This window comes from Macrobrachium nipponense, chromosome 6 (genome assembly GCF_015104395.2).
Source record: "Macrobrachium nipponense isolate FS-2020 chromosome 6, ASM1510439v2, whole genome shotgun sequence".
NCBI classification, from domain to species: Eukaryota; Metazoa; Arthropoda; class Malacostraca; order Decapoda; family Palaemonidae; genus Macrobrachium; species Macrobrachium nipponense.
The window spans coordinates 16,245,434-16,263,313 of NC_061108.1; the positions used below are offsets into that span (position 1 = coordinate 16,245,434).

Below are 17,880 nucleotides of genomic sequence, written 5' to 3' on the forward strand. Positions count from 1 at the left end.
TCTGATGCTCTTTGGTGCTCAGTCAAAGACCCCAGTAGATCCATGACAAAGAACGCTCTAGCTTTCTTTATGAGAGAGTTAATTAGAGAAGCTCACATGTTGTGTCAAGAACAGACCTTCGGTATCTTGAAAGTGAAGGCTCATGAAGTCAGGGCAGTTGCGACTTCATTGGCGTTTAAAAAGAATTTAGCCCTCAAGGAAATTATTGAATCGACCTTTTGGAGAACGAATTCAATATTTGCGTCTCATTATCTGAGGGATATTCAGACAACCTTTGATAATTGTCAGACGCTAGGTCCATACGTGTCCTCGGGTACAGTATTGGGCAAAGGAGTTACCACCCCATAACCTTCTTTTAAGCTAGTATTTTATCAGGTGATGGTGTTGTGCTTATTGGTAGTCTGAGAAAAGTGTGTTTACTTTTTTCAGTCTGGTTTGGTTTATATTGGTATGGTGTGTGTGTGTAGTTCAGGTACTGATCTATTACTAAGCTTGAATGCCGTGGCATAAGAGGGCTGTAGGGTTCTGTCAACACTGGTCACGCCCAGTTGTCAGTTCCAGTCTTAGCTTCTTCAACATACAGGACACTTCCTTGTTGAGAGCTCCTAAGGTTTAAGCAGACTGAGAGGCAGGACCTATGAAGTCAGCTACCAGAGTTTTAATATTATTTTAATAATATTTTATACTCTAATAATGTTGCTGTCTTTGACCCACCTCCAAATGTGTCAATCAGCTATACCTATATATACCTGCCAGGTAAGTGTCATACATTAAAATGAAGTTTTTATGTTAAAACAAAGTTTAATGTATACTTACCTGGCAGGTATATATAATTTAATGCCCACCCTCCTCCCCTCAGGAGACAGGGTCAGAGAAAAATCTGGTTCAAGTGGGAACGGTTCCTGGCGCTAGCGCCACGGTAACGGGGTGGTGGTATCCTGAACTACTAATAGGTTACTAGCGTTTGCCGCGAGATTTGAAATTTCTGCCAGGTGGAACAGAGAATATAGCTATATATATACCTGCCAGGTAAGTATAGTACATTAAACTTTGTTTTAACATAAAAACTTCATATTTTCATGCATGATTTCTGTATACATATGTTAGCTAGTTATCGTAATCACAGCTAATATATAGAAACTAACTTTCATAATCATGGCTAATCTTTGAAATGTTGAAGAAATATCCCATAAATATGTTGATAAAACCCATTTAGATTTTCTCAACCTCGGGTAGATTCTTTTATATATTTTGTTTCTGGATTAAAAGGAATGTATAGTCAAGCCTCGTGTGCCCTGTTTTTCATCAGCTTTTTCCGAGGAACAGATCTGTCCAGGACTGCAGCTCATTTCATTACCGGCCCTCTTCCTGCTCTGCCCCCCTCCTCCCCAATCCTTATGCTTCAAGAGAGAGCGGCAACAAATGCAACCAAAGATCTCAGCAGGTCCTCCCAGGAAACTACCCAAGGAAACACCCCAGTCATTCCTGGCTTCCATTATAAAGAAGCAAAGTGTCAGTATACCCTGCAGAATGCATGGCTGCACATCCCCATTCCGTGAGGGCATCCAGTAATTATGTCGATAGTACCCCTGTGGCTGTAGGGGAGTGATGTGCAGACACATTCCACCTTCCAGTAGATGTACCAAAGGAACTACCCAAGATCTTTGGTCTTCTGGCTCTGGAGCACAATGGGAGGTAACATTCAAGAAGTAGGCTCCCTTTGGCTTCATGGTGGGAGACTATTCAGTAACTTCTGGGAAAGAAAGGTTTTTCAAAGCATTTTGCCAAGGCATTCGTAGACACCTTTAGACCTTCATCGCCCAGGGTGTATTAGGGAAAACAGACAGTCTTCTGCAGTTGGTGCCGTGAGAGTGACTAAATCCACTCAAGGCCAGTGTGGGGGATACAGCAAACTTCCTGCTGCTGCTGTGTGAGAAGATCCCCCTCCATCACATGAATCTAAGGCCACAGAACATTCTTGGCCCATGTCTTAGGCAAAGGGAAATAGATCTTTCAAATAACTAGGAACTGTCCATTGTCATCAGGCACTATGTAGTGAAGTGCCACCAAGGGAGTCAAGACCTCTGGAGTGGGATATTACCAAGTTCTTCTCTTCCTGGAAACATCTTCCCCTCCAACCCTTAAAGAAAGTGCCTGACAGAGATCTGATGTTGAAAACTGCCTTCCTGATCTCTTCTTTCCCACATTGGCCAAGAGAGCTGGGAACTATATTGCCCCTGCTAAGCGCTTCAGTGGCGTGGTCAATTTTGTCTTGGCCTGCCACCTCGGTGGCTGCAAGTTCAATTCTCAGGCATTCCATTGAGGAGTCAGAGATGTGTATTTCCGGTGATTGAAGTTCACTCTCGACATGGTTCGGAAGTCAAGTAAAGCCGTTGGTCCCATTGCTGAATAACCACTGGTTCCATGCAACATAAAAACACCATACAAACAAACAATACATGCCGTGCTATACATCATCACACGCCATGGGGTGGTCCTCCTCCTTATCCTTGGAGTTTTTCCCAGATTTTTTTTTTTTTTTTTTTTTTTTTTTCCCCTTTTCTTTTCTTTTCTTTCCTTTCCCAGAGAGCTTATAGGCTGTACTTGAAGTTTACAGCCTCTCACAGACCCACCCGCTGAAGGCTTTTCTTAAGTATTGGTTGTGAGAAGAGAGAAGTCTCCAGGAATACCATCTCCTTCTGGCTGAGAGAAGTCAGTCTCTGTGCATACATGCCCTAGGGAGATTACAAACATACCCTGGCAAAAATTGAAGCCCATGGCAATGGAGGCATAGGCCCCACCGTGGCCATTCCATCTTAAGAGGTCCTAAAGGGGGAAATGTGGAGGTGACAGTTGCCCTATCAGTAGGACTTGGCCCACAAATCTTTGGTTACCTTCACCACCCTGGGCCCAGTAGTAGCAGCTCTGCAGGTAGTATAACAGCATCAAACCCCTAAGGTAAGGAAGGTTCTACCCAACAGGAGACGAGGTATCATCCATCGTGGTGTGACGAGTACAAGTAGAGCCTAGTCCTGTTTTTTGTTGGTGACCTGAGCATAGGAGGAAGATTTGTAGGCACTGAGAGGTGGGGCACTGGCAGTTCAGGACACACCCAACTGCCACTCCAGATAGATTGCCCTCCCACATTTTGGTGAGGCTCCATCTATGAAATCATAGGTTTTTTATTCGTGTCAGAACAAATACCAAATTTTAAAAAAGAATTTGTTTTTTCATAGGGTAGGAATCCATGCTTTCCTCAGGTTGAAATCTCTCTCAGTCAGGTGTGCAGCACTGCAGACAGGCTGATTTACAAAATGGTAGAGTTAACCCATCTCTGGTCACGGGTGACTCATAGGCCTACCCAGGAGGTTTTTGTTTTCTAGTCAGGTCGGTAGATAGCAACATTCCTTGCATTAAGTACTCCATCTATGGAAATGTAAGTTTGTATCCTAGGAAGAATACTAATTCCTTTTTAATATTTGGTATTTTTTATGTTGATAAATTATATCAGACTGATAAGATGGAGGTACAGTCAGCCCACAAAGAATTGGCATAGTTTCTTAATTCATTGTTTGTTATGGAAATATTGCCATATGCAGGTGCCAGATTATTTACTTAACAATAAATAATATTTCCTTTCAAATGTGCTATATTTACTTGGAATAAATTTATTAGAATTGAGTAGACTTATTCAACAGATTAAAGATAATTATTTTGCAAAGTAAGGAAAATATATACCAATGGGTCCACGAATTCTAATTTTATTCTCAACTCTAGCTTTGTGACAGCATAAGCATTTTGGAGTTGGCTTTGCTGCCGCTCGAGTCCTGACCCAATGTATCGTACCGCACGGGGGTGTTGTCATTTCATCTCCTACAGCCAATAAATAATACATGAAGGCGTTAACATTCTTTAATAACGATGTTTAATTAAACTAATTTTGTCCTTTGATCAATAAAATAATTTGCATGACACATTTAGACTTCTGATTTTCACACATGATTAGCCTAGGTCTATTTTCAGCAGTATACTCTTAGATACGTAATGTGAATCAATATTTAAATCGGCAGTATCTATATTAATATGCTTTATTTTATTATTTCCATTATTCTTGTTTTATTGGCCATGTTCTCCTTTTTTCTTATCCTTTTCATAATTTCTTAACATAGTTTACTCAGACCTAGCTATTCAAAGTCAAAAGGCAATCATGAAAAATCAAACTAATATAATTCAGTCTTTTATTTTTTTATTGAATTCCTTGCATATCATCCTGTTTCGTCTGGACACATTGGAAAGCTGTGGGAGTCTTAAAACTGACGAATATATTAAGAGAGGCTTACTTTCATTGAAGTTTTTTGGGTTGATCTTTCTGTAGCTATTCATTTCTTATAAATAGAAATTAATTAAGATTAATTTCACATGTATGGCTAGACCTACTACCATAAGCATATTGTAAGTAGCTGAAAGGATAAGAAATATGAAAGGTGATGTTCTCGTTTAAGTCTTATCTCTCTCTCTCTCTCTCTCTCTCTCTCTCTCTCTCTCTCTCTCTCTCTCTTCTCTCTCTCTCTCTACTCTCTCTCTCGCTCTCTCTCTCTCTCTCTCTCTCTCTCTCTCTCTCTCTCTCTCTCAAGAAAAACCTACTGCTTTAATCAGGAGTTGCTCTTTGATAGCTACAACAATCATATAAGGCTTAACACGAGTGTATGCAAATATTTTGTGGAATGAAAGATAAATTGACTTTGAACAGAAAATATTTTATAAACATGCATTTTAATGCTTCTGTTGTCGGTGCAGGGAATTTTAAAATAACCGTTATCATTAGTGATGCTCTCATGCGATGGACTCTGTAGCGAGAGGTCAGATCGAGTCGCCTGAGAGGTGGAAGAGAGCAAAGGTGGCGTATGGGAGTGATGGGGAGATTAGGCCGGTGTTAATAAAGTATCTCCCAATAAAATGTATTCTTAAGGTTTTGAAGAGAAAAAAATGCATGCATCGTTGAATCTGTTTCCCTCCCTATCCGTGGTATTCACTGGCCACTGATAAAAAAACACAACAAAAAAAGAGTAAACCTAACTAAATCTCTCATCCATCAAAGGTAAATGTGCTTATTCATTAGACACCTATCAAATATTTCAAGTGTATTTTTAAAAATCTCTTCCTCTCCATCTAAATTATTCATCAGACACCAGTCATAGGCATAGAACTAGTCATGATTCCTGGTTCAGCAATATCGTGACAAGGCGCTAGAATTCAAAATCCACAAATGAATGTTGCTAAGCAACATTTACAGTATAGTCTTGCTCTCTTGTGGTGCTTCGAGGAGTTCTGCCTCTAGGCCCATGTTCTAAACTTTGCCGTTCTCTAAACAATTTGTTTCATCTATAAATGATTCTCTGCGGTATATTAAGCTTTCTTCTTGATATCTCTCCAACAGGAACTTGCACTGAAAACAGTGCAATAATTTTCTCTTGCTCAGCAAGGGATGTTTCGTAGACCGATAAATGACACATTGACATTAGATTCCCATGCACATAATGACATCAAAAGCAATGAGAATGAGGTTGCATGGTTCAAACTGTTAGGTTATCTTTTGATAGCATTGTGTGAGTTTCCAATGTTTTCTGTAAAATTTAACTGGTAATGTATATCAATGGTGGTGATATGACGTTTTTTATCACTTTGTCTCGTTCACGTCAATTTTGTTATATGGAAAATAGTTTTACACAATAACATACCATGATGTTCTAAAGACATCAGTGTTTGTTTTTAATGTCATTACATAAGATTTCTTCCAACTTATAAAAGAAGAATAGATTAATAAGGCCACCAATTGTTTGAGCGTCTCTAATGAATTTTATTTTTCTGAAAGTTAGCAGCATACAAGTTGTGTTATTGTTACATTCATTATATTATTACTTTAATTTGATATTCTCTTGTTTCAGTGACTTACAGGGTATAAGAACAAATGCTCAAAAGGATGGGGATGATTGGATTCTGAACGGTTCTAAGACTTTTATTACTAATGGTTACATGAGTGATGTTGTTATTGTTGTTGCTGTCACCAATCCTAGTGCAAAGACAGCAGCTCATGGAATATCCCTTTTCCTTGTGGAAGAAGGAATGCCTGGATTCAGAAAAGGGAAAAAACTGGAAAAAATGGGCATGAAAGCACAGGTTAGTTTCGTTGCTTGTTTAGGTTGATTGTGCGTATGTACATGTTTGCTTACAAATAGCAACCAGTGTGTCAGATTTGTAGATTCAAATCTTAACAAGTATTAATGACAGTATGCAAAAGTATTGATGGTAATTTACGTGTGTTTCAGGCTTTTAATAGTAATAATAATAATATATATATATATATATATATATATATATATATATATATATATATATATATACTATATATATATATATCTATATATATATATATATATCTATATATATCTATATATATCTATATATATCTATATATATCTATATCTATATCTATATCTATATCTATATCTATATCTATATCTATCTATCTACAGTAGACCCTTGACTCACGAACGCATTGACCCACGTACAACTCGATCCCCGACCAAAATTATAGGTAAAATTTCACCCTTGACCTACGAACTAACTTTGAGATACGAACAAAAAAAATGCGGAAAATAAAAATTCTGTTTGGGTCATGAACTAATTTTGAGACATGAACATTTGAAAAATGCTGGAAATTTCTGGAAAATAACAATTCACTTTGTTTCACAAACTAATTTTTAGACACAAACATTTGAAAAATGCGCGAAATCGCCCAGCACGTACGTGAGAGCGTTTGAGTTGCCATGGGAACAGCCATCCTCCAGCCGCCACAAGCCAATGAAGGATAGGCTTACGCTTGTTATGCTCAAACGCAAGTGGCGACTTGAAACTAAAGCCGCTACTTGTCTACCATTCAAATAACCCGCGTGCCTTTAAGCAGCACAACGTAAATAAGGCCAGACTGCCTGTAATGTGGAGGGCCAAAATACAAAAAACGCATGGGTGACACCGGAACTTGTTTATGGCTAGTGGATTGATGAAGTGTTTGCGCCGACCGTGAGTCAGTACCTAACAGAGAACAAGCTACCCCTGCGGTGCCTTCTGATCATGGATAATGCCCAGGCACACCCTTCGTACTTGGCTGACTGCAGTGAACATGACTTCATTCAGTTCAAGTTCCTTCCACCCAACACGACCTCTGTCTCCAGCCCATGGACCAACAAGTCATTAGCAATTTTAAGAAATTATATACGAAGGCGCTCTTCTCCAGATGCTTCCGTGTAACTGAAGACAAAATTAACCTTAAAAGAATTTTGGAAGAAGCACTTTAATGTTTTTCACTGCATAACCCTCATTGATAACGCATGGACTGAAGTTACGTACCGCACATTAAATTCTGCGTGGCGAAACTTTGGCCCCAGTGCGTAACTGTCCGTGACTTTGAGGGCTTCGATGCAGAGATTGTGCAAGAAATTGTGTCCATGGGCAACAGTATGGGTCTACAAGTCAACGACGAAGATGTTGAAGAATTGGTCGCTGAACATTCAGAGATTTGACTGCGGACGAACTTGTTCAACTCCACAAAGAGCAGCAGGAGCAACTTGCTCGGGAGCAATCAACTGACGAAGAGGAGGCTGGGGAGGAAGTTACAGATGTCAGCAGTGATGTGATAAAAGCCGCATTGGAAAAGTGGAAATGATGTCCAGTGCTTCCTTGAATTGTATCATCCGGACAAAATTGTTACGAACAGGATCGTGAATATGCTCAATGAAAATTAATGAGCCATTTCAGAAAAGTTATGCAAGGAAGGAAAAGGCAACAGACATTGGATAAGTTTGTGATTAAACGTTCACCAAAAAAACCTAGAAGAGTTGAATCTCCGGAACGAGATCTCCCCGACCTGGATGGGGGAGGGTCTCCTTCCGCACAATAACCTCCTCCCCACCCACCACCCTCCTCTTCTCTTGTCCGTCAAGCCAGAAGTCTCGCCAGTCATAGTAAGTGTTCACTTTACAAACGTTTTTATAGTGTTAGTTTACCATTTTAAAATTATATTATTAGATATATTAAGGTTTTGGTTTTTTACACTGACTTTTACATTATCTGTGTAAAATAAGGCAAAATATACATAATATATATTGGTTCGTAGGGGTCGAGAACCATTTAATATTATTCCCATTAAACCTTATGGGGAAATTAGCTCCGAGTCACGAACAATTTGGAACACGACCAAGGTCTAGGAACGGATTGTGTCCGTGAGTCAAGGGTCTACTGTATATCTCTTTGATAGTTCTTTTAAGGGGTCATAATGAAGATTTATGTTTAGGTTTTTAGTCCCTTATACCTTACCTCTAATTGTTTTTTGAGATTGGATAGATTTGTAGTTTGTTCTTTTTCTTACCTTGCTGTGTGTCCATGTAAACACATGAATATAAAAAAAAAAATTGGAGCAGGGTGTGGTAGCATGAGGTAAATTAAAACTCCATTTTTACAGGATACTGCTGAACTCTTCTTTGATGATGTACGACTTCCCTCTTCAGCTTTGCTAGGAAAGGAGAGCCATGGGTTTTACTATCTGATGAATGAATTGCCTCAGGTAGTGTAACAGGTCTTGGTTTTGAACTTTATATAGAATTCTTCACATCTGTGATGCAATAGAATGCATATCAGTTAGTTAATGATGCATTATGCTAAGTGTGTTTGATGCACACAGTTGTTTTAAGTAGCTTATATTGTTAAATGTTTCTGCATAGGTGTATATGATCTAAAAACCTAAGATATATTTTGGAGGACAGTATTATTTGCATAAGTAAAAAATTACTGATAAATTTATAACAATTTAATTAAAACCAATTTTGCTTACAGTATAGACTGCATGTATTATCATATTGTTATCATATTATGTAGAGAATATAAACATTGTGATAATACACCCTTTTGCATTTGGTATTGTTTACACTCAAATCCTCAGCTGTTTTAGTGCATGCTACCAGCATCATCATTAGTTGCTAGATGGAACATAATTTGGTGATGGATTTTTATATTAGATTAATAAAATTGGGTTTAAATCCTGCGGATTACTTAATTTAAAAGAAGTAAATATGGGATTTTGCTAGTTTCTGGACATCGTTTGCACCTATTCCAAAATGTTTTGCACCCTGTTAAATGAATGTGAGATAATTAACATCATCAGTAATAAATCAGTAGGACAATTAATACCATATGTTCACACATACATATTTTCAACAAAAACATTTGGTAAAACCCCAAAATATACATATACATAGTATATTTAAATGTTACTGTGATTGGGATTATTTGACTGCTGATGGCAAAAATTGTTCAATAATTTGCTTTATATTATTATTTCTTCTTGAAAAGAATTTAACAATAATTTTAACTTTAATAATACAGTGGTATGAAAAATCCCACACTGTGTCATAGTGATCAGATGTATGACTGCAAGCTGATAATTTTATAGTCTTTCTAATTCAAATTCACAAATTGAACTTGAATTCAACTTGTGAATTTTCACTATAAATAAGACTCTATGGAGATGGTTGTTCTTTATTGTCACCATTGTTGTCATCAGTTTGCAGTCAAACATTTGATCACTAAGACACTGTGGGATTTTCACTATACAATTAAAGTTAAAATTATTAAATTATTGTTTTCAAGAAGAAATAGTTATATAAAGCAAATTATTGAGAAATTTTTGCCATCAACAGTCAAATAATCACGATCATTCTAATGTTCAAATTTAGTGCTTTCATGACATAAGTCTATAGATAGAACAGAAGTGGATAACAGATCTCCATGGCAACCAGCCAGCCAGTCAGGTTTTAGCTGTATTCTGTAAGAGAAAGAATGCTTTACGCGTATGAAGTTGACAATGACGTATGTGTGTGTGTTTTGAATACATTACATAGTTTTTAATAGTGAATGCACTTCATTGATTGCATGAAGATTAGAACGAATTCCTTCTCGTTACTCCAGAGTGTAAAATTGTTGGTTCAGAGGTTCTTCTGCAACAAAAGCATTTTTTTTTTTTTCCAGAATATATTTACAAATGCTGCATTTGACATACCTTCAAAACAAATTAATCTTTTAATCTGTCAAGGTATGTTAATCCATTACTGTCTACCTGCTGGTCACAACCTGTATAGTTCACGTGTCTGACAATAACAAAAAAATTACTGTCTACCTGCTGGTCACAACCTGTATAGTTCACGTGTCTGACAATAACAAAAAAATTTTTATTCCAAAGATGTATTACTATACTGCACATATTTTAAAGCATTATGAAAACACACACACACACACACACACACACACACACACACACACACACACACACACACACACACACTGTATGCAAGTGTACTAATATCTGTTGGTTAAAGAGACTCAAATTAGCAGTATGTTTTCCTGAGAGAGAGAGAGAGAGAGAGAGAGAGAAAGAATCTAAGGCTTGGGAGATGTACAATTATTTTAATATCTTGGGATTTTCTAAGGTCTTTTCTTGGAATTTCTTGAGAAAAATAATCTGAGTTGCATCACACACCCAGATACCCAGGTCAGCCTTTAGCACACCAAACTACCAACCTTATGGATCGACTCTGCAAAATGTTTTTGGTTTTTAGAATTTCTGATAAAGGATTGTATACCTGTACTAATCACATGACATGCATCTTTTCAATACCTAACTTTAGGGGATGGCACCGTACATAATGAGAGAGAGGCCCCGGTTGTAACCACCAACAGATATCCATTTGAATAATAGTTGTATTGAGAATACAGTACTAATGATAATGTTAACCCTTAAATGCCGAAGCGGTAAAAAAAAAATTGTCTCCCGTGTGCCGGAGGTGTTTCAGAGTGAGCGCGGAAGCGGAAAAAATATTTTTTTCAAAAAATCACAGCGCGCTTAGTTTTCTAGATTAAGAGTTCATTTTTGGCTCCTTTTTTTGTCATTGGCTGAAGTTTAGTATGCAACCATCAGAAATGAAAAAAATTATCATTATCATATATAAATAATGCGATATATGATAGCACAAAAACGAAATTTCATATATAATTGTATTCAAATCGCGCTATGCGCAAAACGGTTAAAGGTAACAAGTTACTTTTTTTTTCGTTGTAATGTACACTAAATTGCGATCATTTTGGTATATAACACATTTTAAAACGATAAAAGCAACACAGGGAAAATATTATCACAAAATAATGCACGAATTCGTAACGCGCGGACGTAAACAAATATTTTGTTCAAAAATTCACCATAAATCTAAATATTGTCCTAGAGACTTCCAATTTCTTTCAAAATGAAGACAAATGATTGAATATTACTATACTGTAAGAGTATTAGCTTACAATTGCAGTTTTCGACCATATCTAACGATTTAAAGTTGACCGAATGTCGAATTTTTTTTATATATATATTTTTGATATGCAATTATTTCAGAAATAAGAAAAGCTACAACCTTCAAATATTTTTTGTTTTATTCTACATGAAATTGCGCACATTTTCATATATAAAACTCTATGAAATGCCTAATATGAAACGGAGCAAATATTTGTGGCGGAGGATCCGCGCGTGGAGGGAAGGAAAGATTTTTTTTTTAAATTCACCATAAATCTAAATATTTTGCTAGAGACTTCGAATTTGTTTCAAGATGAAGATAAATGACTGAATATTACTAGACTGTAAGAGTTTTAGCTTACAATTGCGTTTTTCAACCATTTCGGTAGAGTCAAAGTTGACCGAACGTGGTTTTTTTTCTATTTGTGGCGATTTATATGCAAATATTTCAAAAATGAGAAAAGCTACCACCTTCAATTATTTGTTGTTGTATTCTGCATGAAATTGCGCACATTTTCATATATAAAACTTTATGTAACGGCTAATTTATAATGGTGCAAACATTACCACAATCGCACGTATGATTTTTTCGGAAGAGTTACCACGTGGACGTAAAGAAAATGTTATTTTTTTCATAAATTCACCATAAATCGAAATATTGTGCTAGAGACTTCCAATTTGTTGCAAAATGAAGGTAAATGCTTGAATATTACTAGAATATAAGCGTTTTTAGCTTACAATTGCATTTTTCTACATTTTCGGTAGAGTCAAAGTTGACCGACCGAAGGTTGAAATTTTGGCAATTATCGTTATTTATATGAAAATATCTCAAAACTGATAAAAGCTACAACCATGGGTTGTTTTTTAGTTGTATTGTGCATGAAATTGCGCACATTTCCATATATAAAAACTTTATATAACGGCTAATTTTAAAATGGTGCAAACATTACCACAATCGCATGTATGATTTTTTTCGGAAGAGTTACAGCGCGGACATAAGGAAAAAGTTTTTTCATAAATTCACCATAAATCGAAATATTTTGCTAGAGACTTCCAATTAGTTGCAAAATTAAGGTAAATGATTGAATATTACTAATATATGAGTTTTAGCTTACAATTGCGTTTTTTTTTCGAACATTTCGGTAGAGTCAAAGTTGATCGAAGGTTGAAATTTTGGCAATTATCGTTATTTATATGAAAATATCTCAAACCTGATAAAAGCTACAATCATGAGTATTTTATTGTTGTATTCTACATAAAAATGCGCACATAATTTCAGAGATGTGTCACAGATACTTTTTAGTGCGGCAAGAAAGAAATTCGCGCTTGCGCGCCTGCGTAACGATTGTAAACAAAACAACACCTTCATCCGTGAACTCCCAGCATCCCCCAAGGCGCGTGATTCAAAAGTTTTAGGCTGGTAGGCCTTATAGTATTTTTCGCGAATTTAAAAAAAAAAATTTGTAAGTCGACGTAAAATACGTCCAGTCGGCACACGAGAGACAAAAAATGTTGACGTAAAATATGTCCAGTCGGCAGTAAAGGGTTAATAAGACAGTTGATTTACTCACTCTATCCAGTTATATTTCATGTGTTACTGTCATGTTAACATATTCTAAAACATGAACAAAGCGATCATGCAACATTTGCAATCTGGTTCTCTTTACTTCCTGGAAATGATCAGCTGATTGCATTTTACCAACATTATCACTGCCCTTAGTTGCTGGATGAAACTTAATTCCAAGATATATTTCTTTTGTAAATTATCAAAGTGGGTTAAAAGTACAACTACTTTATTTATAAAAAATAGAGTAAATTAAATGGGATAAAGATGTGAATTTGCCAATTTCAGATGTTGCTTTTTGCCTCTGAAGCATTTTGCAACCTGTTCATTATTTATTTGATCAGCCACAGCTACAACCAGCAGCTTCACTTTTGTGGCTTACTTTCTTAACCCCTCCTCCAATGTGTGAAGAATGAGTAAAAATTGATTTTATTATTATTTATGGGAATCACCATTAAAAATACATAAGCAAGTTTTTAACAAGTTGAAAACTGTAAGATCACTAATAAACATGTATTAGTTATGATAACTAGCATTGACAAACGGCTGTTTCTTGATTCCGTAGTCTATGTCAGTACTTGCTGTTGTTGATGCCAGTGTTTTGCGCACAATAGTAGGTAGTGAAGCTTCAGTTCCGAAATCCAAAAAGAATCCAAAAACCAAAACTCAGCTGGTCCCAAGAGTTACAGATAAGGGATTGTGAACCTGTAGTCAAGACATGAATGTGGCAGTAAATATTGTGTTTATTTTTCTTTAGAGCTGCTCTCTGTTCTGAGAAGTATATATTTATAAATTGACAAATTTTTTTTGTGGCCGTGTAAGTAGTATATAGTGCAAATATAGATTAAGTTTTGTTACTTTTATAATCTTGCAGGAACGACTTCTCATTGGCATTATGTCATGTGCCAACTGTGAATGGCAGTTTGAGGAAACTCGTGCTTATCTCCGTGGGAGGAAAGCTTTTGGGAAGACACTGTCAAATCTTCAGGTGAGTAACCTATTCCTTCATAGATTAAAATATAGTAGAAAAATGGTACACTAAGAAGTTTTTCCCATGTTTTCCCAATATTTTGCAGTTTATATAGCAATAAAGCACTTTATCTAGAAGTTAATAATGTAATTCCAGTATAATGATGTGCTGTAAAGTCATTGCATCTAACATAAGTATTAGCTCTTGATATTTTACAAATGCATTATCTGTTAGAAAACATTCTTACCCATAACCATAGAAAGATTGGTGTTACTGTACATATGAATTATCATTGAAAATTAGGTTTCGTAATCCCATGCAGTGGGACCAAACACCTCTCCCGGAATAGCTTTGCCCACCCAACTTAAACACGTGATCGTTTTGTTCAAAGCATTTACATTAAACAAAATAAATAAGGAGGCAATCTGTTTGATGCAATGTAAAACAGAAGATAATTAAGAATTAGGTTTTAGTGTTAAAATACTGTATAAGGATATTTAAGCAAAACATCGGAGGGTTTTCTTTCAAATCAGGAACGAAGTGCCTAGAGTTTGTGATGACCATGAATATGAGTTGTTCTAAATAATGGAATTGTAGTGATACAATTTCAAGTTTGGTAAAAGTGAGAATGTTTAGTCGTACTTAGAAAATATGCACCCTTTGATTATGGTTTTTTTTTTTTATAGACTATTCAGCACAAGCTTGCCGAATTAAAGACCGAGGTCTGCGTTGGACGTGCGTTTACTGACCAGTGCATTGATTTGCATACAAATGGAAAGCTTGATGGTGGCATGGCATCCATGAACAAATATTGGTAAGTAACAAACAATAGGTCTAATCTCTATTTTCCTGCTGTCAAACAATATTTGCATTTGTCAACGACGTTCAAGAGTTACTGTTAAGTAGGTTAGTAAAATCTTCTAAATCATGTCAATTAAAAGAAACACTCATTACAGTACGTACTTTATAATATAATATTAATAGATTAACCTTGTAAAAAAGAACACTGTGAACTCCCCTCTTAACTTGTTAGTTGGTTTCTCTTCTGAGTTTGCAGGAGCTCTGTATGGTTAGATTTTTTTTTTTCATAGTAGTAAAGGTGAATGTAAGTATATGTATATAATATACCACGTATTCTTCCTGAAGGATTAAGAGAAAAGCAGTGGGGGTTTAGACTAGGAAGAGAGTGCATGAAAGAGATACATAGTGAGAATGAATAGTCATGTAAAAAGTTAGAGAGGAGAAGAAAAAAAGATTTGTGGTGTAAGTGAACTTAGAAGATGGTTGTGGAAGAAATTATTTGTATGCAATGTTTAGGAAGTGTGGTGTGGAGAGTAATCTTGTGAGAGATATTAAATATTCAGAAAGTTTTATAAAGGTGAGATATGTATTAAGTGCAGGTTTTTATAACCTAAAACTGTTAGTTGTTTAGTTATTCTTTAAATGGAATAAAATTCCCAATCTGTTGGATGTCCATGAAATGCCCTGGTGGCCATTTTCAAGTTTGATTCATCTCCCTTTTGTAAGCATTAGAAAAGAATCTATTCAGCTGTCTTTCAGCCCCATCTGTAGTGTGTTGTCTCTCACTTTTCCAGTCTCCTTGTGGTAGTGGTTCCTAACTGCTTGAATATGTATTCATTAAAGAACACTCTCAAAAATATATGTATGTAAGTAATATGAATTAAAACTAGCAGATATTCATACAGATCAGATTCTGGTCTGTCACCATTTTCATCTTTTTAAAAGTATCTGCGGCTGGCTGGATATGCTCCACACACAATCATTCTCATTGAGGGGATATGCTCCTGTATTTAATGATGCTATAAATGGGGTTAAATAAGAGTAAATTTTATGACTATTGACAAGTGAGCAGTAATCTTTTGTGTTAATAAGTGCAAGTGACCCAGGAACAATTAAATTGGTGCTGAATTAGGTGATGAACTGAATAATAATAAGGTAGAATTATGATAATCTACCTATACACCACTGTACTTTGCAGCTTGTATTCATTTTATAGGAATTAAGCGTAGCACATTAAGTTCTTATTTTTTAAAAATTACTTAGTATTCTTAACATGCCATGATCTGTATTTTCTAGGATGTCTGATCTTCAAAACCGTATTGGTTATCAGTGTGTTCAACTCCATGGAGGCTGGGGCTACATGTGGGAGTACCCAATTTGTAAGTCTTATGTAGATGCTAAGGTCCAGACCATTTATGGTGGCTCCAATGAAATTATGAAGGAACTCATATCCCGCCAGATTGTTGCTGACAAAAGAGTTTAAGTATAATTTGTAATCTGTGTGAACTGAAATTTATTTTAATCCACCAGTTTGTGAAAAATTTTAAGTTTTTATGGAAAAGATAAATGTATTGTGAATCATTTCATTTTTTTTAATAGGGTCTGTCCATATTTTTTGTGGGACATGTTCACAGCAACAAATTAGTGCAGTAAGTCACTCGCCAGATCATCTTGTTAAAATCTGTAAATGATTGTAAATTCTGTAACATTTGTGCAATAATTTTGTCACTCATAAATTATTAACTATAATGGTTGAGGGTGTATACCAAATCATATTTTAAAACTATTACTGTATGCATATTATGTTCAGGTTTTTTAAATTAGGTTCAGTGTTTAACTTAATAGAACAACGCAATGCAATTAATTTTTAAGTTTATCTGATTATTGTATATATACATAATAAATATATATTTACTTAAATATATCCTGTATCTTTTCTAGTTAGGGTCTTAAATAATTACTGAAGGTATATAATAGTTTCAACTTTTACAGAAGAGGAGTTTCCATTCAAACGGTCCTTGCACTGTTATGAAATTTTTGTTTTCCATTTTTAATTGTAGATTAAATCCTCAATCATGCACATTATGCCCCTGATCACACTTTTCTTGGTGTGAACATGCACTCAACCACAGGTGCCAAAGAAGGTGCAGAGCACACTGTGTGGATGGGAGGGTTAAAAATACTTTGCTCTGCCAGGGGAAATAAAATAGCTGAGTACTGTATAGATTGGTTCAGTGAGAATCTTGGGTTCCAGTTGGTTTATTGATGAGGAGGAGGATGGGGAGAAAGAGGTCATTTGTTGAGGGGGATGATAAATTTTTCTCTAAATTGGTCTGAGACCCTTGGGTCACTCTCATTTGTATTTAGTTACTGTCCTTTGCTCTGCAGAGAGAGAGAGATATGAACATATTGTGGTACAATAATTTAAGGTTTATTGTATGCCTTATTGTGCTACTACTGTTTAATAAATGTTTTAGCATGTATTATAATGTAAATAGAAAATGGTCCCCATGAAAGGGAAGTCTAGCAAATATGATGTTTGCTGAAAAAAGTTCTCTAAAAACAAATGTTAATAGACACAGTATGATATATGAGTTTTTCTATGATAAATTGCTGTTCTATATATATACCCTATCGGTTCCTTGATGGCAAAAAGGGTAGGGCATCGGCGGTGACCGGCGATGCTAAATCAAATATTCCCACTCATGTTGTAAGGTATTTGAAGGCAGCATAAGTTATACAATGCAAATGTAATTGATTTCTAATTAAATTTTGCCAATTATTAAAAGCCCACATAATTTTCTGGCTTTTAACTACAAAAAAAACACTTTTTTTCTTAAACATGGCAAAAATATTTTCCATCGCTGCCAGTTCCTATCTCAGGTGTTAAGCTGACCTTAGGGCATAAACACGTCAAAGCTGGGATTAAACCCCCACTGGGAAAGGTAGTCGTCACTTAATTGTCCTCATGCTGGGCTGGTACCATTCTTAATGCAAATATTTTTTTAGTACCCAAAATTAATTTACTTATAAATAAAGATTTGTTCTTAACAGTTTTGTATATATAACGTGCAGTAATATTATCTATATACAGGCGGTCCCCGGGTAACGTTCCGTTCTTGAGACACGTTGTAAGCCGGAACACCATAAAAAATCCTA

At 35.9% G+C, this 17,880-nt stretch overlaps 1 protein-coding gene across 1 annotated transcript in view; it reads left to right on the forward strand.

Moving 5' to 3' along the window:
- Positions 1-16,643, forward strand: part of LOC135216427 (long-chain specific acyl-CoA dehydrogenase, mitochondrial-like) — a 39,819-nt gene extending 23,176 nt beyond the window's left edge. The window contains exons 5-9 of the mRNA XM_064251785.1: positions 5,946-6,177; positions 8,519-8,620; positions 13,825-13,938; positions 14,607-14,734; positions 16,018-16,643. Of these exons, the coding sequence (XP_064107855.1) occupies positions 5,946-6,177; positions 8,519-8,620; positions 13,825-13,938; positions 14,607-14,734; positions 16,018-16,204 (763 nt within the window). The 3' untranslated portion in view covers positions 16,205-16,643. The remainder of the gene's footprint in view (positions 1-5,945; positions 6,178-8,518; positions 8,621-13,824; positions 13,939-14,606; positions 14,735-16,017) is intronic.
- The last annotated feature ends 1,237 nt before the right edge of the window (positions 16,644-17,880 follow it).